We start from the raw sequence: 23,727 nt of genomic DNA, 5'->3' as shown, positions 1-23,727 counted from the left end.
ATTCCTCTTAGAGCTTTTCCATTTTCATTTTCTCCCTTTTAAAAACAGCATTTTTACATTGTAGGAGCTCTCATTTTTTTATATAGTCATCTTGAGAGGTTAAATTTTATTAGGCATACTAATTTATTTTGTGTGGTATGAGTGCTTACAAAATGCAGTCATGTGCATAGTGCTATAGGAAATTGTAAAGGACTCATAAAAATATCTTCAAGTTTTAATAATTTCATATGTTCAGATAACATTAGTAGATTTCCAATTTCATTTAACAAACTCATCATCACGAGTTCTGCGTTTGTTTGTTTGTTTGTTTGTTTGAGACAGACTCTCGCTGTGTAGCCTCAGGCTCTGAGCAGTCCACCAGCACCTGCCTCCCAAGCCCTGGGATTCGAGTGGGGCGCCATCAAGGTGGTCCTGAGTTTTGATTTTGAAGCGGAGTTTCATGTAGACTGCCTCTCTAGCTCACACTCTGGTCTGTAACAGTGTTGTTCTGTTTTTACTTTAAAAGGCACTCAACTTCCATTTACAAATACTTGAGAAATAAGGGTATTTTTAAAACATTGGTGAGTTGACCATTTTAAGGAACAGTGGTTTTCTGAGCTGAGAACACTGTCAGGAAAAGAAGCGGCAATTTGAGAGGTATGCATGTCCTGTGCACTGAGAACTTGTGGGGCAAGTGGGGTCAAGCCCGTGCACCACTTGCTTTCACAGTCTGATTTGCGGGTATAAATAATTCCAGTCTCAGGGCTGGAGAGATGGCTCTGTGGTTAAGAGCACTGACTGCTCTTCCGAAGGTCCTGAGTTCAATTTCCAGCAACCACATGGTAGCTCACAACCATCCCTAATGAGATCTGATGCCCTCTCCTGCGTGTCTGGACAGCTACAGTGTACTTAGATATAATAATAAAGAAATCTTTAAAAAAATAATAATAATAATTCTAGTCTCATGCCAGACTTTGGGACTTGTAATTCCTTTTCAAGAAGGATTTTGAATAACTTTGTAAAAAACAATTGTTGTAACTTATTGATCTTTTTTTTTGACTCATGCATGATTTAGGTTATACAATCTGGCTTTATAAATGTGCATTGTATAATCTTAGCAGACTAGTTTTCTTTGGAGCACAAGGAAATTTCTTCCTAGAACATCCAGCATCAAGAGTATCTTCATTCTTTTTTTTTTAAATCCTAGTCTCTTACAAAACTTTTACTGTTTACTTTCCTGGCTTTCATTGCCTTTTAAATACTAGGACCCAGGTTTTCTCGGTGTGTGACACATGCTGTTTTTCAGTCTGACATTTGAATTCTTTCCTCCTGATGCATGTTACCCAGCTGCTAACAGTTTAAGGTAACTTTGCTATCAATTAGACATATACTTTCCTTCACCTTCCTCTTCACTGAGTGCAAGGGGACGGACACAGGCATGAGCCAGCAATACTTCACCCTGTGGCCCTCCAGCAGCCTTGTCTGTCTTCTCTGTCCCATCTGCCAATGAGTGCTGCCAACTAGGCACTGTTGGTGACCAAAATGAAGGCAGAGGAGGGCAATAGACCAACACCAGCAGCACTGGCTTGGCTCTGATCCCTGATGTCACTACTCACTGAGACTTCCAACTACATCAGCTAACGTTACTTAAACCTCAGGAGGATTTAGAGGACATCAGAACAAGGAAACTGTGATGCAGTGGGTAAGAGTTTGCTTCCCAGGTTGGGGAGGAAGCTCAGTAGGAGAGTGCTTGCCTGGTAAGCATGAAGACACGTTTGCTCTTCAGGACCCACGCAAAAAAGACTGGGTGTGGTGGCAGGTGCTTATAATCCAGACCGGGGAGGCAGAGGTGGGAAGATCCCTGTCACTCACTGCTGGCCAAGCCCAGCCTCCTCAGTGAGGTCCTCATGAGAGAACATGTCTTGAGACACAAGATGGATGCACCCACAGAACAGCACCTGAGTTTGACCTCTGGCCTACGTTTGCAAAGCTGGGCCTCCAAAGCGGCCTCCTAGGTCTGAACCATCGCTCAGCTCCTAATGTCGTTGTGGCCTTTGGGGGAAGTGTTCATCCTATAAAATAAAGCGTACTGATGTCATTTAAGTTTGAAAGTCCTGTAGTCCACATCAAGTGTTGAGCACGGTGCCTGGTGTACACTACTAAGCACCTGGTAACTGTTGACCATTTAAACATGAAATGTGAAAAAGTCTTGTAAATGGAAAAAGTAGTGCGAGATGTTATTAACAGGTAGCCATCGCTGTGTTAAAACAGAATTACTTGGTATCCTCAACACTCTTGTTTGCTTGTGGGTGGTAGACACCTGCAGGAGGCGACTGAGCTGAGCCCTTTGTCATGGAACAAGTAGCTGGCTGTCTTCTCTTACATTAGGTAAGGTCATCAGGACTAAAATTGGCATCATCACAGTGATCTAGGCTTCAGGCACTTTTCAGACTAATCTATAAATAACAGTTGGATATAGCAGCCTGTTCCATTTAATTTTAAGAGTAGCAACAGATTGACTCCAGAAATATCACATAGGAGTCAGTAGCACAGATAAGGCGCTTTGCTGAAAGCCTGGCTGTGATACATGCTCATGAATACTAATTAATTCATGTGGGCAACCAACCAGCCAGACTACAAAAGAACAGCCTGTCCCATCAGACAAGAAATCATTACTTAAGTAGCGCATAGTATTAAATGCCTCAGGTCAAATCAACAGGTTAGAGAGGAAACCGTTTTGGATGAGTCTTGTTTACGACACCCTGGCTGTTTTCATTTCTCTAGGATACATTAGTAACTTGGGCCTGCAGCTCTGCCTTCTGCAGCTGGCGCCCTGAAGCAGCCCCACTGGGACTGGGAGATGTGTTCAGAGGGCTTTTAAATGAACTCAGTTATGTTGTTGCTTGTCTTTTCAGACATCATCTTACCATGTAGCCCAGGTGGGCCTCGAGCTTGCAATCCTCTTATGATCTTCTCGAGTTCTGGGGTTATAGGCATGTGTCACCATGCCCATCTCACTTGTCTGTCCCCCTCTTTCCCTCCTTCCCACGTACTAGACATGTGCTCACTGACCTATTACCTCCAACTCTTAAAATACATGTTTGACCTATAACTGGATTTTGATGACCATCTTTTAGTAATAAAGAGGATAGATATCCTTACAGATGGTCAGGATTATTATTTAGTGAGACCTTTGCACATTGTGAGTATATATGTACATGCCTTCATACATGTATGTACACATGTTCACATGTCTACCGCCATGTGTCTCTTCTTCCCATAGGCCTGCAGTTACCGTGAAGCAGAAACAGACTTGGGTTCTTTGTATTCTTAGTGTGTCGTCTGGTGCATGAACAGTGCTTGTTCTTGTTAGATAACTTCATAAAACCGAGTTTAGAGCATTGTATGTTTCTTACTGGAGCGGAAACGCTCGTGGGAATATGCCTTCTTCTAGGGTAAAGAGAAATGTGCAGAATCTTTCTTTCGAGTCCTGAAGAGGAAGAGTGATGTGTATGACGTGACGCTTGCAGCTCTTTGCTTTCATTTCATATCCTTTTAAGGTTTTTTATTTTTATTTTTATGGGTATAGGAGTTCTGCCCGCATAGGCCGGAGGAGGAGCAGGAGTTACAGGTGGCTGTGTGAGTGGCCATGGGGGTGCTGGAGTTACAGGTGGCTGTGTGAGTGGCCATGGGGGTGCTGGGAACCCAAGTCCTCCAGAACAGTGTCTGGCTTTGTCTTGTTTGTTTTGCGTACTTCCTATTGATGCTTCATGAATTTCGCATCATGCACCCCAACCCCACTCATCTCTCATCCCTTCACACCCGTCCTCCGCCCTTGCAACCTCTCTGCACAAGGAAAAGGAAAAAGATCCTGTCGTGAAAGCTGTAGTGTGCGACAGTGTGTCCCACAATAGGCCCTTTTGTCCTCACTTCTTTACTTGCAAATAAGTGCTCATTGCAATGAGCCATTGGCCTGGTTCAAGGCCTCTGGCTCCTGCTTCCCTATCAGTGCTATATCCGCACTGAGACTCCTCTCAGATATCCTGTTGTTGCCTTGTGACGTGGAGCTCCTGCAGCCAGCTTTGGATCTGTAGGCCTGGCTCCTGGAACAGTCTTCTTAACCCAGCCATCTCTACAGCTCCCTGTGTTTATTTTCTGTACTTAGAGGAGACTAAGGTCTTTTGGACTTTCTGTCTCTTCTGCATACTGTTTCAGAGCTGAACACATGTCTACTTTCACTTTCTCATTTTCTTTCTAGTATGAGATACTTATACATTTATGTCAGCCTCCACGAAAAGCTACAAACCTTCTCTGGCATTGAAGGCACACAGTTCATCACGTGACTTGCTTTTGGGGACTCTGCGACCTTGCACACCGTGTTGCACCTTCAAACAGAATCTGGTCTCAGCTTGGCAGTTGAGCTGTGGCCACAGGTTGAATATGGGCATTAGCCCAGGGAGCAGAGTGAGCAGAGCCACGAGCCCAGCCCGCAGAGGCCGGGCTTTTCAGCCCTCCCTCCAGCTGTCATGCTGTTCACAGTGCCCCTTTCCTTCCCTGTGCCCATAGTGATCATGGTGTCTTGTGGTTCTCAGAGGCCCCCACCTCCCCACAGGTCAGAGTGACTGCTGCTCTTGCTGTCTGTCCTTCCTTTCCTCTTAGTTTATGGGATCTTGCTTTGTAGCCCACGCTGGTCTTGGATGTGAGCTGTTCTTGTCTGACCTACTAAGTGTTGGGAATCCAGCCATGCACCCTTGTCTCTTCTCATATGACAATTCTTCATTTTTTAAAAAAGATTGATTGATTGATTGATTGATTACATGTAAGTACACTGTAGCTGTCTTCAGACACTCCAGAAGAGGGAGTCAGATCTCCTTATGGGTGGTTGTGAGCCACCATGTTGTTGCTGGGATTTGAACTCATAACCAGTCAGAGCTCTTAACCGCTTAGCCATCTCTCCAGCCCACAACTCTTCATTCTTAAGTGACTAACACTAAACCTGTTTCTAAGAGAGAAATTCTGCTAAACAAATGCAGATAGCAGTGTGAAGTATAGTTGTTTCTTCTGAGTCTTCGCATGCACTAGCAGTCTGGAGGCAGCCTCTTAGGTTTGCTGGCTGGCTTGGCTCTCCATGGTTGAAGGACGTAGGCTGGAGAGGAGAGTTATGCAATGGCAGGCTTACTTTATCTGTTGAAACTCACTGCAGTGCTTTTATACAGTAGGCATGTCTATTACTCAGAGCCTCAAGTGAAATTCCAGCCACACAGTGTACAAGCGACAGGAGATGGCATTCTCCCCGCCAACATGTATGAGGACATTGTTGATGGAGTTTTAGGGTATCCGCCTAGGTCTTGGCAGTTCCCAAAGCTACGCTTCTTCCTCTTCCCTGGTATAGCAAATAAAAGCGGTCACCTTGTAATTCTGCCGGAAACAGGCTGGCCTGGCCGGTGTTCTCCCGCAGCGGGTGCCATTGCTTGCACAGCTTTAGGGAGGGATCCCAAGCATCCTTAAGCAGCAGGAGCTCCTTGGGGCTTTTGATTGACTTTCTGAGCCTTGTAGGTTTCATTTCCCGAATCTTAGTAAGCTTCACTCTCTTTCTACGAAGGAATGCTTTAATTCTAAGGAAATTTCTGCCTAGCAGTGTGTATTATTACACGCCCGGGTTTGTATGGTTTTGATACATATATGTATTTGATAAGATGTGATATTAAAAAAATTCTACATGAGCCAGCACTTGGAAGGTCAAAGCAGGAAGACTGGGATTTTAGGATTATCCTTAACTGCATAGCGAGTCCAAGTCCAGTGTGAACTACATGAAACTCTGTCTCAACATGCCCCAAATCTGTTTAGTAAACTCTGCCATTATTATATAGCTAATAAGAAAAGGTTAATGTTAAAAAGAAACGTAATTCTGGGCATGTGGCACACAAGTTTGAGGCTAGCGTGTGAGTCCCAGACTAGTCTTTGTGTAGCAAATCAGAAACCATCAGTGTAATTCTGTTTTCCTTTGTGCAGTGTGGTGCTATACACTTTTCAACTATAGAGCCTTCTCAGAAGAGACTTGTTCCGTAAGGGCCAGGGCTAGGCATGGTGGCTGCCTTCACAGGAAAAACACCATGATGAAAATGAACTGGAGGAAAATTCTGTAAGCCTAGCACTGAAGAGGCTGAGGCAAGCAGACCACAAGTTAAAGCCCTCGCTGGCCCCAGGGTAAAAGCCCACTGGGACCTACATACTGAGGGCATGTCACAAAAACACAAACTAATTAAGCTCCAGGGCATCGGGTATGTGTAGGTTTGTGTTGCTGAAACAACCCAAAACATGGATTTTTAGATTTCTTCCAAGTCTATATGAGCTTAGTTAGCAGTTGACTTTTAGGCCAAATCATAGTGCATTTAACCTGGCTCCTCTCCAGTAGGCCTGTTTCTATTAGTAGGGCTATCAACAGTCAATAGAATCAATAGCGCTTACGTGTCATCTCTCTGACTGTATGGCAGTCGAGCTCCCTCACAGTACAACCAGTGTGATCTCTCTCCGTGATGGTTTGACCATTTCCCAGCTGCTTTCTCCTGACTTTTAAGAGTCATATTTCTTTTAGAACGTTCTTGTTTTCCAGCAAATAAGCAGGTCCTAGGTGACACTCTGAGGTGGATGTGCGTGGCTAACTCTTCAGGAGCACTCAGGGACTGAGCGTGAAGGATTTAGTCTGAGAATATATAACTCTTGTAGTGTTTCCAAGGCCCTCAGTGCTCAACACCCTTCTCTTGCTGGAGTCTGTACATATCAGGAAACCCATGCTGTAAGGCAGAGCAGGATGCCAGGGCTCCATCCTTTGTCTGTGCAGAGCCTGTTATAATTCAGGAGGTAGCGTTTCCCATGTTCCTGCCCCTGTGCTAGGGAGGGGCTTGAGGAAACTGCTGACCCACAGGCCCCGTGTCTCTGCCTGTGTTCTTTCTCCTTGCTCCTGTGCTCCCGTGACCTAAAGGAGGCTCAGCGTACTTTCCATGAGTGATCTTCCTCGTACATTTCTTTTTCTTAGTGAGTTACTGCTTTAACTTTATATACCAAGCCCTCTGCCCTTCTTGACCATATATGTTGCTACAAGCCTCTGCTATAGTTCACACATAGAGAATGTTCTTTCTTCTTCAGTGCTTAAAGAGACTCTTCCCATTGGTGGCGGGCGGTACCACACAGACTGTTGGGAGATTGGATTGGCACATGTACCTTCCCTCCTTTTTTCTGCTGCAGGGAGAACATATAGGAAGTTAGGGTCAGTTGGAAGCTAGGACCCAAATCACCCTCAGATCAGTGTTTTAAAGGCTAGATTTTGAAGCAGAGCTTGGTGACAGATGCCTCTAATGTCACCATTCAGGAGTCTGAGGCAACAGGATCACTGTTGAGTTGAGTGTGGGGCCAGCCGGAGATGCATGCAGTTAGTAGTCCATCTCACAGAGCATAATGTAAGCAGAAGACTCTATTGGAAGGCTATGAGGAACACATAGAGTTGGGAGAGCAGCAGAGCGATCAGGGTTTGTACTACCTGCTGTCGGGGAGAGAAGAGACAGCGCTGCCCAGTGCTGCCCAGTGCTGCTGCCACCCGACCTCCTTCTGCATCTCAAGAAAGGAGCATTGGCTTACTATGGCCTGGGCACCTCGATAGAGGGGAGACAGCAGCTTACAGACCCACCAGGCCTTATCCAGAAGGAAGTTAGGAAGTTCAGATAAGCAGCTCAAAGCAACAAATGGTCAGCACAGGGTGCTGGATGGTACTAAATAAAAACAGAAGGCAGCCTCTTTAGGAATGAGTTAGGAAAGTGCTCACAAGCATTGGCCGTGCTGTCTGCTGCACTGGGGCAAGGAGCAGAGCATGGGGCTATGATCGCTGTGCTATTGCGCGGCCCCCTCCCTCATGTGCATGGAGGACACAGTGAGGTCTGTCAGAAGGCGCAGCTGGTGAAGCAGTCATTTTTTGATCAGTTTTGTTATCTATTAGAAAAAATGCAAATTAAAATGACTACGCACTCTGTGTGATGGCTACAATTGAAAAGTACAGTCTGAGACCAGGATTGATACAAAGTAACAGAAGCTGGAATATATAGCAGATGGCAGTGGAGCCACTTTGCAGAGTTAAGCCTGCACTTACCACATGACCAGCATTTCCACTCAGGATTTATTCAGAGAAGTAAAACAGTGTTCGCACCAAGATTTGTAAATATGAATGCTCATGGCTGTTTTGTTCTTTCTCTTTTTTAAGATTTACTTATTTATTATGTCTACAGTGGTCTGCATCATCCATGTATTCCTACAGACCAGAAGAGGGCACTAGATCTCATTATGAGATTATAAGCCACCATGGGGGGCGGGCTATGTGTGTGCTGGGGATTGAACTCAGGACCTCTGGAAGAGCAGCCAGTACTCTTAACTGCTGAGCCACCTCTCTAGCTCTGCTGTTTTGTTCTTGTTGGCCACATTTGAAACAATCTCTCTCTCTCTCTCTCTCTCTCTCTCTCTCTCTCTCTCTCTCTCTCTCTTTCTCCCCTCCCCCTCCCCGTCTCCTCTCCTCTTTTCTCCTCTCTCTTTGTCTCTCCGTTTATCTTTTATTTGATATGTATGAGTGTTTGTCTGCATAGAAGCACATGCACCATATGCATGGCTGCTCTTTGCAGAGATGGCAGGTTCTCTAGAACTAGAGTCAGAGACAATTGTGAACTGCCACGTAGGTTCTGGGAACTGAACCCAGGACTTCCACAAGAGCAATATGGCTATGCCATCTCCAGAAAAACAAATTACAAGAGGATACTCAAAAATAAGGCACTAAAATGCAATGATTACAGCTATATCTTAAAAGTACTATTTTTAAAGAAGCCAGACATGAAATTCTACAAAAGTTCGAGCAATAGTTCTATGTAGGCTTAGATTTTTCAAAACCTCTATTTTATTTAGGGTTCTTAAACACTTCAACCTCCCTTCTAACCCACTGACCAGAGGTAGAGGAAAAGGAAGCTTAATAAGGAAAGGGTGTGGTGGATCTGTTTAGAAGTAGTTTCTTGGAACGATTCCACTCCTCATTGTCAGGATACCAGCAGTCCAGTTCAACAGCAAACACCAAACATGAATCAGTAGCAGTGGCTTGATCCAGCAGAAACAGCAAGGCTCCACCAAATGAGCACAAGCAGTGGAAGTTGCCAGAAGCAGCCGGAATACCACGAGACGTTCTTTAGCACATTTCTATGAAGTGAAGACCAGCAAAGGTCACGTTGCATGACTTAGCAATTCACAAGCTCCCCACTGCAACCCCCTGTCTGTGAGGCTTCAGTTATATTCTTTCTAAACATCACTCACCCTCTCAAGTGTCTGTTTTCAGCAAAACATCACATGCTTTCTGACAAGACAGCCTCCAGGAAAACATCACATGACACAACTGAGTTAAAGAAACCAGAAATTTCCACTTCAGTTCTAGAAGGCATATTAGTTGTTGCTGAGATAACTAGCTATAGAGGACTGACTACAAAGGAACTTGGACTTCTGTGGGTCCAGCAAAATTCTAATGCATGGTTTATGACAGTGGGTACACAAGTATATACATTTGTTAAAGCTCATCCAATTTACGTATATAATTAGTGAATTGTAATGTGTAAATTACGTCAGTAAACAAGACAAAAAGAAGCCCAAAAGAGTCTAAAAGACAAACTTCCAACTAGCACACCAATACCCTTCTAACATAAAATGATGGACACATGTCAGTCACATGAACCATGGGACACTTGCATAAAGCTGGGAAGACTTCTAACAGTATGACTAATATTTGTAAGAAACAATTTCATGGTAAAATCGATCATTAATTTGATAAAATTAAATGTAATCATTCTATTATAAAACATCACACCTACATATTATTTATGTCTGTACTGTAAAATTTTGAGATGTTTTAAAAGTCAGGCATTAAATTAATCAGAAAAACAGCCTTTCTGAAGATGTAAGAAAAGAATATTTACAATATCAAAATTATCCCCCATAAACTAGGAGAAATAACTCCAGATGAAAAAAACCAAGTAGCTGACTGGTAAACCTATAGCATGTGGGTGCACACAGGATGCCGGGACTCGGTGGGCTCCTGTAAAATGCTGCTTTTACCAACTCCTAGAGCACATGCAAGCCTTGAGGCTTTGGGCTTGAGGCTTGGGTAAAGACCATCCCTGGGGACCTCTTACCATTTACCATCAGCTCCTGCTACTAACTTACCACATATATGAATCACTAGCTCAGCTATTTAACACCTACAGAACTACAAAGTTTCCATCCTGGATAGCTACAGGAAGGCAATGAATTCAGAGCAACTACAGGCAGAGCAAAAGCCTAGTTTGAGAGATGAGATATTTATGAGGTGAGGCCATTTTTTCTGATGTTTCGAGGTTGTCTTAGTCTTTTTCTGTTACGGTAATAAAATACCCTGACAAGACTTGCTTAGAACAGAAAGGTTCATTTTGGCTCACTGTTTGAGATTATCGTCTGTCACTGCAGCAGTCACAACAGCAGGAGCTTCAGTACAGCTGATCACATTGCATCTGTGGAGAAGCAGCAGAAAATAATGAATGCTTGTGCTCTTCACTTTCTCTTTATACAGGATCCCAACCTAGGGAATGGTGCCGCCCATCATGAGCCAGTCTTCCCACCTTTTATATCCCAGTCAAGACAATCCTTTACAAGCATGCTCTAAATCTCACTTGACAACTAAGATGAACCATTACAGATGTTTATACCATATGACACAGTTTATTATGAAGTACTTGAACATTTTTAAGTATGTGTCTCAGCGGCCAGACTTTGACCTTTTAGATTCATCAAGTCCTCAGCCTGAATATAATTATTAGAAATGATTGGTGTGTACAACCACAGTTACTAAAGAAACTTTGCTTAACAATTAAAGCTATAACTTTAAGGAACTGGTATTGGTAGTGGTGTGTGTGCACATGTGTGTATCTTAAAAGTACTATTTTTAAGTACTTTTTAAGTGCATGCCTGTATATATGGAGGCCAGAGGTCACCATTGGGTGCATTGTTCCTTAGGATATCTCTCCAGCTTCTGATACTTGTTTGTTTGGTTGGTTTTAAAGGTATATGTGAGTGTGTGTGTGTGTGTGTGTGTGTGTCTGCTACACATAAGCAGGTACCCACAGTCATTAGATCCCCTAGAGGTAGTTACAGGCTATTGTGTGCTGCCTAAAAGGTGCTGGGAACCAAACTGCTGTCCTTTGGAAAAACAGGGCGTTCTCTCCAGTCCCACCTACCTTGTTTTGTGAGACAGGGTCTCTCTTACTGGGGCCCAGCACTCACCAGTTAGGCTTGGCTGACCAGCCAGGTGGAAGTGTCCACCACCATGTCTGGTTTGTTTTTTAAACATGGGTTCTGTTCATACAGAACTGTCTCCTTAGCCCCTAAAGGATGGAATGTTATCTTAACTAATCTTTTTATTGGAAAAATAGCAATAGGATCCTTCAACTTATTTTGATTTTCCTCATTCTAAATGGGAATACAGTCCTTCATAAAGACAGTAAATTTAATAGTAAATGTTGGGAAGCCATGTCCTTTTGTATAGCTGTGAACTCTTAACACCTTGTAAATTTTCTGAAATGATATTTTGAAAAATGCCATTTTTCAAAAGTTTTTATTTATGTAGGGTGTGTGTGTGTGTATACGTATATCACAGCAGTTTTGTAGGTCAGAGGACAATTTGAAAGAGTCTCTCCTTGTCAGGCACTGAGCTTGGATTTTCGACTTGCTAAGAAGAGCCTCCCCTCTGAGCCATCCCACCGCTCCAAGCTCATTAATTTTAAGTGCTGCCTCAGTGGCACACCTTCCTGAGTACCTGTAACACTCCATGCTTCTGCAGTTTGCACCTCCATCCTCTAATCTCAGGCAGAGCCTCTGTCCACTCTGAGCTGGAGAATGCTGACCCACCGTCTCTCTCTTGCAGCATCCAGTACTCGATGAGCCCATAGCCGAAGCTGTCTGTATCATTGCAGACACTGACAAGTGGACTGTCCAGGTGGCCACGAGTCAGCGGAAGGTGACGGACACCATGAAGCTGGGCCAGGATGTCTTGGTCTCCAGTCAGGTGTCCAGTTTACTTCAGTCCATCTTACAGCTCTATAAGCTTCACCTCCCTGCTGATTTTGTAAGTGTCTGATCTTCTGTCATCAATAATTATATAACTGACAAATAACTTTTATTCAATATTTCGGTGATAAAATCACAAGTTCAGACAACATCATTTTTAATATATTGAAGGTTAGCTAGCGTTAAGGGAAAATGAAACATGCAACATCAGACCTGCAGACAGGGCAGAGCTTTGACAGTGTCTTCTGAACAAAGCAGAGAGTAAAGTAGATAAGGGGGGACTGAGCCTAGAAAGAAACTTCAAGTCCTCCACTGGAGAGTGTCTAGATGGGTCCGAGGCCGGCCAGACTCTGAAGGGATCGTAGTTTCTTCTGTTCTCTGAGCATCCTCACAGTGCATTCCAGGCGAACGGAAGCACTTCAGACCTGGAAGCTCTGTGTAAGAACTTAAAATGACGTCAGCTGTTCCTTTCCAAGTGGGATTTAACGGTCACTTTTGTAACAGTTTTAAATAGAAAGGAAGAATAGCCTAGAAAGTTCTAGAAAATTATTTGTAGCTCCTCCCTAGTCCATGGGCTAACAAATTTCTTTGGATGTGTGGTATGTGTGCAGAGAGGTTGAAAGCATATCCAGAGAATGAGAGAGAAAGGTTTGTCAAGGAGAGAAATGAAGGCACGCAGCTGGACAGTGTGGCTATGCTGGCCTTAGGGACACTACGTGGAAGTGCCTGCCTTTTCTGCTTCCTTCCATTCAGTGCAGGGTAGCTCTCTGCAACAGAGCCTGAGTTCAAAACATCCCTCTGCCTCCTGGCCTCAGGAAATGGCACAGAACTATTAAACTGCAAAACAGGAAGCTGAGCATCAGGTTTTTACACTGACTGTCCCTTCACCGGTCACCTCTCAGGTTTTACAGCCAGGTCCTCAGCTGCACCTCTTTCCACACACGGTTAGAATTTGATGCAGGCTTTCTAAAGGATGGGTGTGAACACTGTCACACTGGAGCAGGTCAGGAAAACCTTGCAGCATCCCTGGGTTTCACTTGGCCATCACTACTTGTGATGGCTTTGAAGCTTAGGTTTCTTGTTTGCAACATGAAGATGTTACAGATGTGCTGTAAGGATGCTCTGAGGACCAGGGAGGAAGTGCTGCCTTTTTTTTTTTCCTCAAAAGTGCCACACCAGCACAGGTGGCATTAAAAGCCACTTGCATTATATATTCACAGTCAAAGGGTGGGCATGAGAGCCAACTCGGAGTTCTGCTTCTGTGCTGTGTCCCCTCTCAGAGCCTCAGTTCCCTTACCTGTACAGCTGGAAGGGTGAATAAACAGATGAGTCTGCTTCATATGCTGAGAAAAGCTAGTTAATTCATACGAAGCACTCGGAATCGTGGGAGATTTTACAAGCCACCAGTAAGTTAGTGTGACTGTCACATCTCGGTGACAGTTCAACAGTATGGATGGTGTAAGAACTGGCAACACCTTTCATAACAATCTTTATTGGCTCTTAACTGAAGCATGCGCTGCAGGCTGGCTGTCCGAGGGGTATCAGGAGAAGCACCAGGCTTAGTATGATCTTATTTTCCCCTAGAAGTATTTGTCCTGAGAGTTGAATTTCCATTTCTGTAAGGGAAGGAGGAGATATTAGACGCTGTGGTGGTGTGCTGCTGTGTTTACAGATGCTGACGTTGGACTGTCTAAGACATGGTTTTCATTGTCTGACAAATCTTAACTATGAAAGCAATAAATTAAAGAGCATCCCTTTCACTTCATTTGGTAGAAGTGTACATGACCACTTTGTAATGCGTGAATGACTTACCTAGGAAAACCAGAATCCAAAAGAATTCCATCTAAGCATTACTTACGAGTGTAAGGAAAAAAACAGCTAAATTTCAGAAGTTAAAATTTGCATTGCATCTCAGGAATAAAATCTTACAAAGAAGGGAAAACCACTCAGCATAATTCTATTATATTAGGAAGCTTTAAAAATATTTTTTGTAAATGTGGGGTTTTTTTTTTCCATTTAGCATACATTCCCAGACCCACATTGTATCATTTACTTTTTCTGTAGACCAAAGATACTATACATAAATTACATTAAGACTTAAAGAAGTCAATATAATTCGAATGTTCTTTGGTATCTTGTAACTCTCATTTAAAACTTTGAATTTCACTTCATAACGAACCAAAACTTGGTAGAAAATGTTTCTGCTGCTTCCCTCTGCTCATGGAAGGGACCATTTCTGAGAAGCTTGGTGGTGTCCCTCTGACTTGAGCAGTACTTACAGGCTGTTGGGTTCATCCCTAGCACAATAAGATGCTAACCAGTGAGAAACTGAAAAGTGTCCACATCTCACAGACACTTTGCCCTGACGTTGATCAGCCCAGATGGTCAGGATCAACATTTTCAAATGCATCTGTCAGTCGTTTTACCTTGAAAATAAGAGGCCTAATGGTCCAGGAAGAAACTATGCATGATGGAATTACCCTGCCAAAGCCATCAGGTCTCTCCCAGAGACCCTTGGACGGCTGCCTGCCAAGTGCCAAAACATTTGCTGCTGGTGAGAGATGTAGATGACTGCGGTTCTCTAACCTCCGAGGCTGGACACCATTCCAAGGGTGAAGATGTGCCCCAAATCATGTCTCTCTATTGCTACTAAAGACCTAGTTAAAGGACACTGTCAATACTAAAATAAAAGTCTGGAGGGACCTTGTTCCAGTCATTCTGCTTTGGGGAATATATTGTGCCAGGACAATCTGAGGTATAAGAAGAAAACAAGAACTAAAAAATTTTCCCCAAAATTATAGCCCAAATGTAGATTGCCCCCTGGCTATGTAAATAATGGTAAGTTAACATTCTCTAGCGCATTGGCCATAAAAATGGCAGAGTAAGGAACTCTTAAATATGAGATTATTAAGTTTCTTTGTGACGAGAAATTTTTGTGAATAAAGACATAAAAACGAGTACAAAAATAAATCCATTTTTGCAACCCAGAACTCACTGCTCAGTAGGGTTTTGTTGCACATAAGGAGGAGTATGGTGCTCAAGAGACTGACATTCACGATGGTATTGACCAATCTATCCAAGGATAGAGTTGACAATGTAAATGCCAAAAAGACAGGAGATGTTCATGCTTACAGAATGATTTCAATTCTGTAAAATGTTTTCTTTTAAAGATACTAGAATGATATTATATAACAATGTTAATAGCTGATTTGTGAAAAACTGAAGCTGGTAGTTTGGGGGGTCTATTTGAAAGGGGGGCAATTATAGCTGTGTTTGTAGAAATAACTAGAGAAGCCCAACTCAACGACCCTGGTGGATGCTGCAGTTGTAGTGCTCATTGCGAACGCTGTTGCCTTTGCAGTGTATCATGCATCTGGAAGACAGACTGCAGGAGATGTACCTGAAGAGTAAAATGCTTTCAGAGTATCTCCGGGGACACACGCGTGTGCACGTGAAAGAGCTGAGTGTGGTGCTGGGGTAAGTTCTGTGAAAGGCTGGCCTTGCTCCTAGGCGTACTGGCTGTACTTTGGTGCGGGACACACACACATGCACACGACCTATGGCCTGTGTCATCTCTACCTCCAGGATCAGTGTTTATTTCTCACAGTGCCCAGGGACGCTCAGCGGTGTGCCCATTCCCCAGTGAGTTGCAACGTGTAGGTTGGAGTGACATTTGATCTAATTCTGCCTCTTCATCACTAGTGACACTATAACAATGCAAAAGTCACAAGCTGTGAGGAGTAGTGGCAGCTTGTCTCATGTGGTGGAGGAGGTGGGCAGCACTTCTGTGGACGTCCTGAGCTCACCCCACACAAGGGAAGACTTGCTCAATACTAAGGATGCACGCTATCTTCTGAGGGCATTTGTCACACTTTATCTACAAAAAAATCTGACTCCACTTTCATTTCAATAGAAATAGCCAAAAGGACTATGCCTATGAGGAGTTTCCCTCCTGTTCCTGACATGATTCTGCTAATTGGAATAAGACAGTACTATGCCTATGTCAACCTGGACATTTTCTACGAAGCCTGATAGTTTTGGTTTTTATAGTTAACTGTGTTTCCCTTTTTGAACAAGCTTCTTTGTTTGTTTGCTTGCTTTTGAGATGGGGTATCACTGTGTCACCTAGGCTGGCTTTAAATTCAAAATCCTTTAGCTTCAGCCCCTCCAATATTAGAATTACAAGTACGTGCCACCATGCCTGCCTTGCAACGTGTTTTTCACAGCTGCTGCTGCTGCTAAATCTATCTTGTGTATATGAATGCACTTGTATGCCACATATATGTCAATGCACTTGGAGGGCAGAAGAGGGACATCGGATCCCCTGAAGCTGGATGTACAGGCTGTTATGAGATGCCAGACGTGTGCTAGGACTGAACCCCAGTCTTTTGAAAGAGCACCATGTGCTCTTAGCTGCTGAGCCATCTCTCCAGCTCTTACAATTAGGCCTTGAATTCTTACCAGATTTTCTGTCTTTTACAGCTAGATGAGACAGTTAGCTTTTCCTATGTCTTAGTCATTGTTCGGTCACTGTGAAGAGACACCATGACCAAGGCAACTCTTATAAAGGAAGCATTTAATTGGTGCTGGCTTACAGGTTCAGAGGTTTAGTCTTTGGTCATCATGGCAGGAAGCATGGTGGCACACAGGTAGACATGGTGCTGAGGAGGAGGTGAGAGTTTGAAATCCTGATCCATAGGCAGAAACAGAGAGAGACTGAGCCTGCCTGGCGTGGGCTTTCAGAACCTCCAACAGGTCCACTCCTAATCCTGCTAATCCTTCCCAATAGTGCCACTCCTTGGAGACTAAGCATTCAATGAGCCCACAGGGACCGGGGACTGTGCTCATTCAAACCAGCACCACTGGCATATGTTCTTTTGGGTAATCCATTTTAAAGTATTTTCCCTTTTGGAGGCCTTGAGCTTTCGCAGTTAATTTGCAAGCTACTTCTACTGGTTTTCCTTCTCAGCCTCATCCTGTAATCCTGCCTCAGATGCCCCAGTGCTGGATCTGTTCCCGTGGTTACAGGACTTTATCCTACTGTCTGACTCCGACAAGTGCCGTTCACAGTCTTAGAAAGAGATTGAATTATGAGAGAAACAACTAAGATATATTCCTCAAACTGAAACCCTCCGGTTCTCTCCTCCTCACACCACCTACAGCAATTTACCAAAGCATATTCTATGCAGTGTGCTGTAAGGATCAGCCCATACCGGTCCATCTGAAGTGATGGCACCTCTTCCTAGTTTCCTTTCTCTCAGAACACTCAGTAGCCCAGTAAGTTGCAGAACCTGTTGCTTGAAGAACCTGCCTTGTGGTTTCCTAAGACTGATTTAAGCTTGGTGCAAAAGGAGTATGCCTTCAAGAGGAAGGAGCTGCTGAGGAGGCCACAAAGCACAACATAACATGGGGATGCAAGGAATGAAAAGTCACCTGTGGGCTTCGACTCAGATGTCCCCTGCTGCGGGAGGAGCAGCCTTGTACCCAGCTTCCTCTAGGGCAAACATCCTTTGAAGCATTGTCTACTGGGAGGTCCTTTCTTTTCCTCATCTCTTTTGCTCACACGTGTTCCTCACATTTTATTTATTTATTTTATGTATGTAGATCTGTGGAGGAGCATGCATGTGCCAGGGTGCACATATAGGAGTCAGTTCTCTCTCTCCTTCATCATGTGAGCCCCAGGGACAAAACTCAGATCATCAGCCTTGACAGCCAGTACCTTTACCAGCCAAGCCCCTCTTGCTGTCCCTGTTTTACATTTTCATTAGTTTAAAAGCTAGACCAGAAGCTGGTGCCTAGACATAGTACTTTCTTATGAAATGATGCAGTTTTAACATACTCTCCTTGAATTTTTCAACACTCAGGATCGAATCCAATGACCTGCCTCTGCTGACGGCCATCGCCAGCACTCACTCTCCGTACGTGGCACAGATCCTCTTATAGCCGACTACAGGACAGCTCTCATTGGAAAATGAGACAGGATGGAGGGTGCTCTCAGTGACGGCAGAGGCGTGAGAACACGGAGCAGGCACCCCTCGTTGTTCCTGTGGCTGCTGCCTAGTGGCTCTTACATTGGGAAGCTTGTGTCTACTCCATGCAGTGGGAGTTTGTGATTGTTCAGGAACAGTCGACATTGTCTCCCAGGAATCAAAAGAAAGTAACCTTTCTGGCAGGAGGGAAGTGTAAGCAACACTGTCAAACTAGACAGACGTGCCCATGCTGTTGGGTAGAATACTGAGGGCTGACTCTGAGTAGTGGGTAACCAATGTCTAGAACATTCCAGAAGGAAAGTGTTTCCTGTTCAAGCGTGAGAGAGCATGAAGAGTTGCTCTAAGAACGGGTTGTGGCTTCTAGGTCAGAGCTCTTCTACGAACATTGACCTGAAGAAAGCCATGTTGTGCCACTGTCAGCCTGGAGCTCCAGCAGCTACTGTTGGACATAGGATGTGGAAGAGGGTTGCCTATTGAGAAGAGAGTGCTCCAGAAACCCACGGTTGTCACTTCTCAGAGCTTCCTGTAGACTCAGCACAGCCACCTGCAGGTCTGCGAGGGACTCAGTGTAGCACCCTGTCCTGCCGGGTATTTTGGAGGACGTAGTCTGGCACTGGGAACTCATCTCTGGCTTTAGTATCTTTAGCCTTCTCCAGAAAGACCTTTTACCAAAGTTGTTTCCATGAGCTCAGGCGATCTTCTGTGGCTGAGCTCGCCCAGCGCAAGCCTCTTTCTTCCTAGCCGGCTGTGCAGATGTCTGTTTGTGCTGTATGGGGCCGCTGCCAGCTGGGGAGTGGACTTGCTCTGATAAGGATAGCAGGCAGCCCGAACATTTATGTGATCCACAAGCGATCTAGGTTTTTATATGATCAGTTCTGCACTTTTTAATCCCTCTCATATTCTTTAAAAAAAAATCTTTCTAGAAATTAACTTGACCATTTGTAAAACTTACCAAAGTGACGAACTGTAAAAACCCAACTGATCATTGAACCTACAGAACCTTAGTTTACTGACCATAAGACAGTCCATGTTCAAATACTTTAAAAACAAAACTTCTGCTGTTTAAAAGACAGGAGCCAGTCAAGTAAAGTCAAACCCTGTGGGCTCCTCAGTCCTTCCCACCAGTCCCTGGTGCCTGAGAATGTGGGACAGCAAATCCTGATCCATGTGACATGTCTGTCTCCTCATTACAAATACAAGTTAGTGGAGACCATGTGCCCCTTACGCTACTGGGGACGAATGCCTACATCATCTCTTAGAAGTGGGCCGGAGTGTGGACGCTCTGGACCCCCTCCCTCCCTTTCCTCTCTTCCTCCCCCTCTCGCCCTGAGCATCTCTCATTTTTTGTGATATGTAAAAATAGGTGGTTCTTCCAGGCCCTTAAGATCTTTAATTTGCATTTTTGTGTTTCACAAAGTTGAAGTGTCCTATTCTTTTACATCTCTTTCCACTTTCTATCACCTGGCATTTGTTTGCTGTTTTCCATTTCCTGGCTCCATGGTACCATTGTTTGCCAGGGAGCCCCACATGTGGCCCGCTGAGCTGTCAATGCAGATTTCCTAGACACCGGTGCCAGCTTAGAGCTCGCCCTTCTTTCTCCTGGCTTCTCTCGTTTACACATGGACTCGGCCTCACCAGCTCCTGAGGATTGGGAGAAAATAGCTCAGTACAGAATCAGTTTGGTCCTCGTGCAGATGTAGTGACATGTTGACAGCTAGACTCGGGGAATTGAGCTGTCACCAGGTTAATTCTCAGCTTCATGAAGAAAGACTTAGCCCAGCACTTCAAAGCCTGAAAAAAATTAAACCTGCCTCTTAATCTAGTGTTCCAAATTTCAGAAGAAAAGTGGGAAACCCTGGGCTCACGTGGGTTATCTCAGCGCCCCACCATCACTTGCAAGAAAGATGCGCTGCTCTTCTCCTGGCTCCCCCGGTGCGGGCGATGACGATGACGTGTCCTTTGTCTTAAATTCATCCTCTTCTCAGAGGCGGGGAAAACAGTAAACAAAGCATCTCATGGACCTGTGCTGACGCGGATGCTGTCATTCTGTCATAGCCGAAGAGTCCGAAAAGGTGTCCCACCTAGGCATAACTCAAGGGGAAAAATCTTTTTTTAATGTTTAAAGAAATCTACCTCAGTTGACAGGATTCCACCTGCCCTAGGGTTTCTTCAGCTCTTCAGTCTTACCTGTTAGGTGTCACTGGGCAGCGCTCTGCTTGTCTGACCAAGCAGGCTGGCGAGGCACAGCCGAGCAGAAGTGTCTCAGTGTCCTGTAATGACCTCTTCTAGCATGTTGCAGTTTTATATTTGTTAAGTTGATAAGTGATATGAATGTATAGGCAATTGTGTATGTTTTCAAAAAGGACAATGAAAATTTAAAATGTAGCTTCCACACTTGTGCATAATTCCAAAGTATCTTATTTTATCAGTGTTAAATAGCTTTTGTACAGCTTCAGCCCATTTTCCAGACGTGTGCTGTTTTATACGGGAAGTAACTCATGATCTCACTCACGGAGCTGTGTTTACACATCGCAAATTTTTAACTTAATGTGTTTTTCAGAATTAACTTTTTTGGAGGGAGGAAATTCCCCACTTGCTAAATGATACTAAACTGTTGTCTGGACTCTTAAGAATCAGGTCTTTGGATTTTATAAACTAGTCTGTAGCTTTTTAGGTTCTTCATTGGTTGGATGTACATAGAGAATATAAAACAACTCTCAGATTCTTTTAAGCGTCTGAAGTTTTCCTTGGATGCACACTCGGTCGGGTATTATGTTCACGCAGACTTTCAGCATTAAATTGAAAAGGTCCACCGCTTCTCTTAGTTAATGTGAACCGTTTGTTTTTATTGTGTTTGGTGGAGAAGAATAATACACTTCTTGCCTAAATCCAGAAGCCCCCTTTGAATGTTAATTTTTTAAAATGTTAGAATTTGGTGAACATCTGGAACATGTATTTGCATTATTTTTAAATTTCAGTGTTTTAAAAAGCAGACCATTCTGGGGTGTGTTTTTATTGATCTTTCATTAAGAGAAATTGATAGGACTGGTTTTGGTTTTTGTTTTTGTTTTTTTTTTTTTTTTTGGTTTTCTGAGACAGGGTTTCTCTGTGTAGCCCTGGCTGTCCTGGAACTCACTTTGTAGACCAGGCTGGCCTCAAACTCAGAAATCCCCCTGCCTCTGCCTCCCGAGTGCTGGGATTAAAGGCGTGCGCCACCACACCTGGTGATAGGACTGTTTTTTTAAGTGAGCTGTGTGGATACAACTGAGTGTGTGGAAACTTTTTCCTAAAACAACATTCATGTATTATTTCGATCCATTTTTCTGTGACATTTGGTGCAATAAACTTTTTGAATTTATCTTGCTTATTCTCCTAGTGCTGCATGATTTCTTTGTTGCATTTAATCAAATACAGAATCTTTCGATGACTTTCAGTATCTGTCGGTGCTCTGGAAGTGCAGGGAGATTTTGATTAGCACCCTGCTGAGTGAGACCACTGGCCCCAGCACACTGGTGAGCTTTGGGACCGGAGATGTCAGGAGACACGTCCCCGAGCCCATTGCAGTGCCTCCGAGCCAGTTTGTGTGACCTTTAACTGCCCTACCTGACATTCGCTGGCATAATAAATCTCTTTTTAATGATCTAAGCTGAGCGTTTGTAGTTCCTGCCTGACATTAGCATGTGATGAATTTTCCAGGAATGTAACTGCTGTCAATCCTAGGGTTATGGATTTACTTTGTAAGGATTTTAACAAGTGGTCACTTGATCTTTACTGCAAACTGATGGACTTCCGGGAATTGCAGCAGCAGCGGCAGCCGTGGCTCCTGTGAAAGCGGGACACCAGTACGCTGCATACCTGTCAGTTCGTGCTGTAGCCCTGGCCCGCGTCGAACTCTGTGTAGACATATAGGCATCTCTCCACCTCTTTATGTCCAAGCTCCTCCTTCAAAGTCCATGTTTACATAGCATATCCAGGAGCCCGGCGAGGGCTCAACAGGTATGGGCGCTTGCTGCCAAGCCTTAGGACCTAAGTTAGAGCCCCGGAACCCACAAGGTTGCAGAAGGAGAGAACAACTCCCAGACCCAGCAAGCCATTTCCTCACTGCTAACTGAGAGATTTTTTGCCACAGTTCAACAGCTCCATGGCACATCTTCAGTAGGACAGTAGCCAGGCACTTGGGTGCCACTTATCAACTGGGCACCAGCATGCTTGTCACCTTCAACTGGTTTTGTGACAGGGACAAGAACCTTCTTTTTGACAAGCTGGGATTCAGTTCCTGAGCGCTTCCGCTCTCACGGGCCTTTCTGGAACCCAGATCAGGCCAGGGTTGCTGTGGCCATGCCTGGGACACCAGCCCTCTTGGCTTCAGTGTCTCGTATCCCCCTTCTCAGCTTTCTCAGCCTCAGTCTACCTTTCAAGCCAGAACAGAGAACAAAGTGCCCAGCTTCTGTGTATCTAGAAACCATTTTAAGTCATGCCCTCTTAAGAAGGCCTTGAGGACACACAGCACAATCTACATCCTCGTTTGGTTTCCTGCTGCTTAGACTCTTGTGTCACATCATTTAATCCTTACAACTGGCTGAGATGGGTGCTGTGATGATGTCTGTCAAGTTAGCTGGGCCACCATACTACTCAGACCAATACAGGTCAAACACCAATATAGGTCATGCTTGGAGGGTATTTTTTAGATGAGATTATATTTAAATCAGTATATTGAGTAAAGCAGATACTTTCAATCAGCTGAAGGAGTTAGACTTAAAAAATCAGACTACCCACACACACACACACACACTGCATCCCCACCCAAACTACCGCATCAGTCTTTCTAGACCAGCCTGCCAGCCAGCCCTATAAACTATGGGTTTTCTCGCTCCTACAGTCATGTGAGCCAGTTCCTTATAACGAACACCCCTGTGTCTCCTCTCTCAGTGTGCACAAAGGTCCCCTGACTGATGCAAGTACTGAAGAGATTAGTCCAGTGATGCTTACAATTAAAATGGAGTTGGGTGGGAGCCAGATAGTGTAATGTCAGCTTACAAAAACCTCTTTCCCCCTCTCCCCAAAGATCTCAACTGTGTGGTCCCTGCTGGGCTCGAACTAGCTGTACAGACCAGGCTAGCATTGAACTTGTGACTATCCTCCTCCCTCCTATCTCCCAAGTGCTTGGATTACAAACATGAATCACTGTGATGGTTTATATATGCTCGGCCCAGGGAGAGGCACTGTTGGGAGGTGTGGCCTTGTTGGAGTAGGTGTGTCACTGTGGGCGTGGGCTTAAAACCTTCACCCTAGTTGCCTGGAAGTCAGTCTTCCACTAGTAGCCTTCAGAGAAGAGGTAGAACTCTCAGCTCTGCCTGCACCATGCCTGCCTGGATGCTGCCATGCTTCCACCTTAATGATAATGGACTGAACCTCCGAACCTGTAAGCCAGCTCCAGCTAAATGCCGTCATTGATAAGACTTGCCTTGGTCATGGTGAATGTTCACAGCAGTAAAACCCTAAGATAATCACCAAGCCTGGCTATTGTCTTTCATGTAACAAAGACACAATTAAGTCCATACTGTGGACTAATCTGCTTTTGTACCAGGCTCCTCCAAACCTCTGTCCCTGAGCTCTGAGGGTGCAGCCTGTACCCCCACATTCC

At 44.4% G+C, this 23,727-nt stretch overlaps 2 protein-coding genes across 7 annotated transcripts in view; one reads left to right on the top strand and one right to left on the bottom strand.

Moving 5' to 3' along the window:
• Fnip2 (folliculin interacting protein 2) overlaps nt 1-21,728 on the top strand; it is a 112,181-nt gene extending 90,453 nt beyond the window's left edge. For 5 of the 6 annotated variants that reach the window (XM_030252651.1, XM_017319620.2, XM_017319622.2 and 2 more), the window contains 3 exons: nt 11,951-12,151; nt 15,455-15,570; nt 17,958-21,450. In XM_030252651.1, the coding sequence (XP_030108511.1) occupies nt 11,951-12,151; nt 15,455-15,570; nt 17,958-18,036 (396 nt within the window). In that variant the 3' untranslated portion in view covers nt 18,037-21,450. Of the gene's footprint in view, nt 1-11,950; nt 12,152-15,454; nt 15,571-17,957 lie in introns of all 6 variants that reach the window. The other variant, NM_001162999.2, reaches the window with a different exon arrangement.
• Nucleotides 13,570-23,727, bottom strand: part of Gm17359 (predicted gene, 17359) — a 127,500-nt gene continuing 117,342 nt past the window's right edge. Inside the window, exon 5 of the mRNA NM_001142953.2 lies at nt 13,570-13,709. Within this exon, the coding sequence (NP_001136425.1) occupies nt 13,674-13,709 (36 nt within the window). The 3' untranslated portion in view covers nt 13,570-13,673. The remainder of the gene's footprint in view (nt 13,710-23,727) is intronic.

Source organism: Mus musculus, chromosome 3 (assembly GCF_000001635.26).
Source record: "Mus musculus strain C57BL/6J chromosome 3, GRCm38.p6 C57BL/6J".
Classification (NCBI taxonomy): domain Eukaryota; kingdom Metazoa; phylum Chordata; class Mammalia; order Rodentia; family Muridae; genus Mus; species Mus musculus.
Note: the sequence above shows the minus strand (reverse complement) of the source record. Positions and strands in the feature narration are given on the sequence as shown.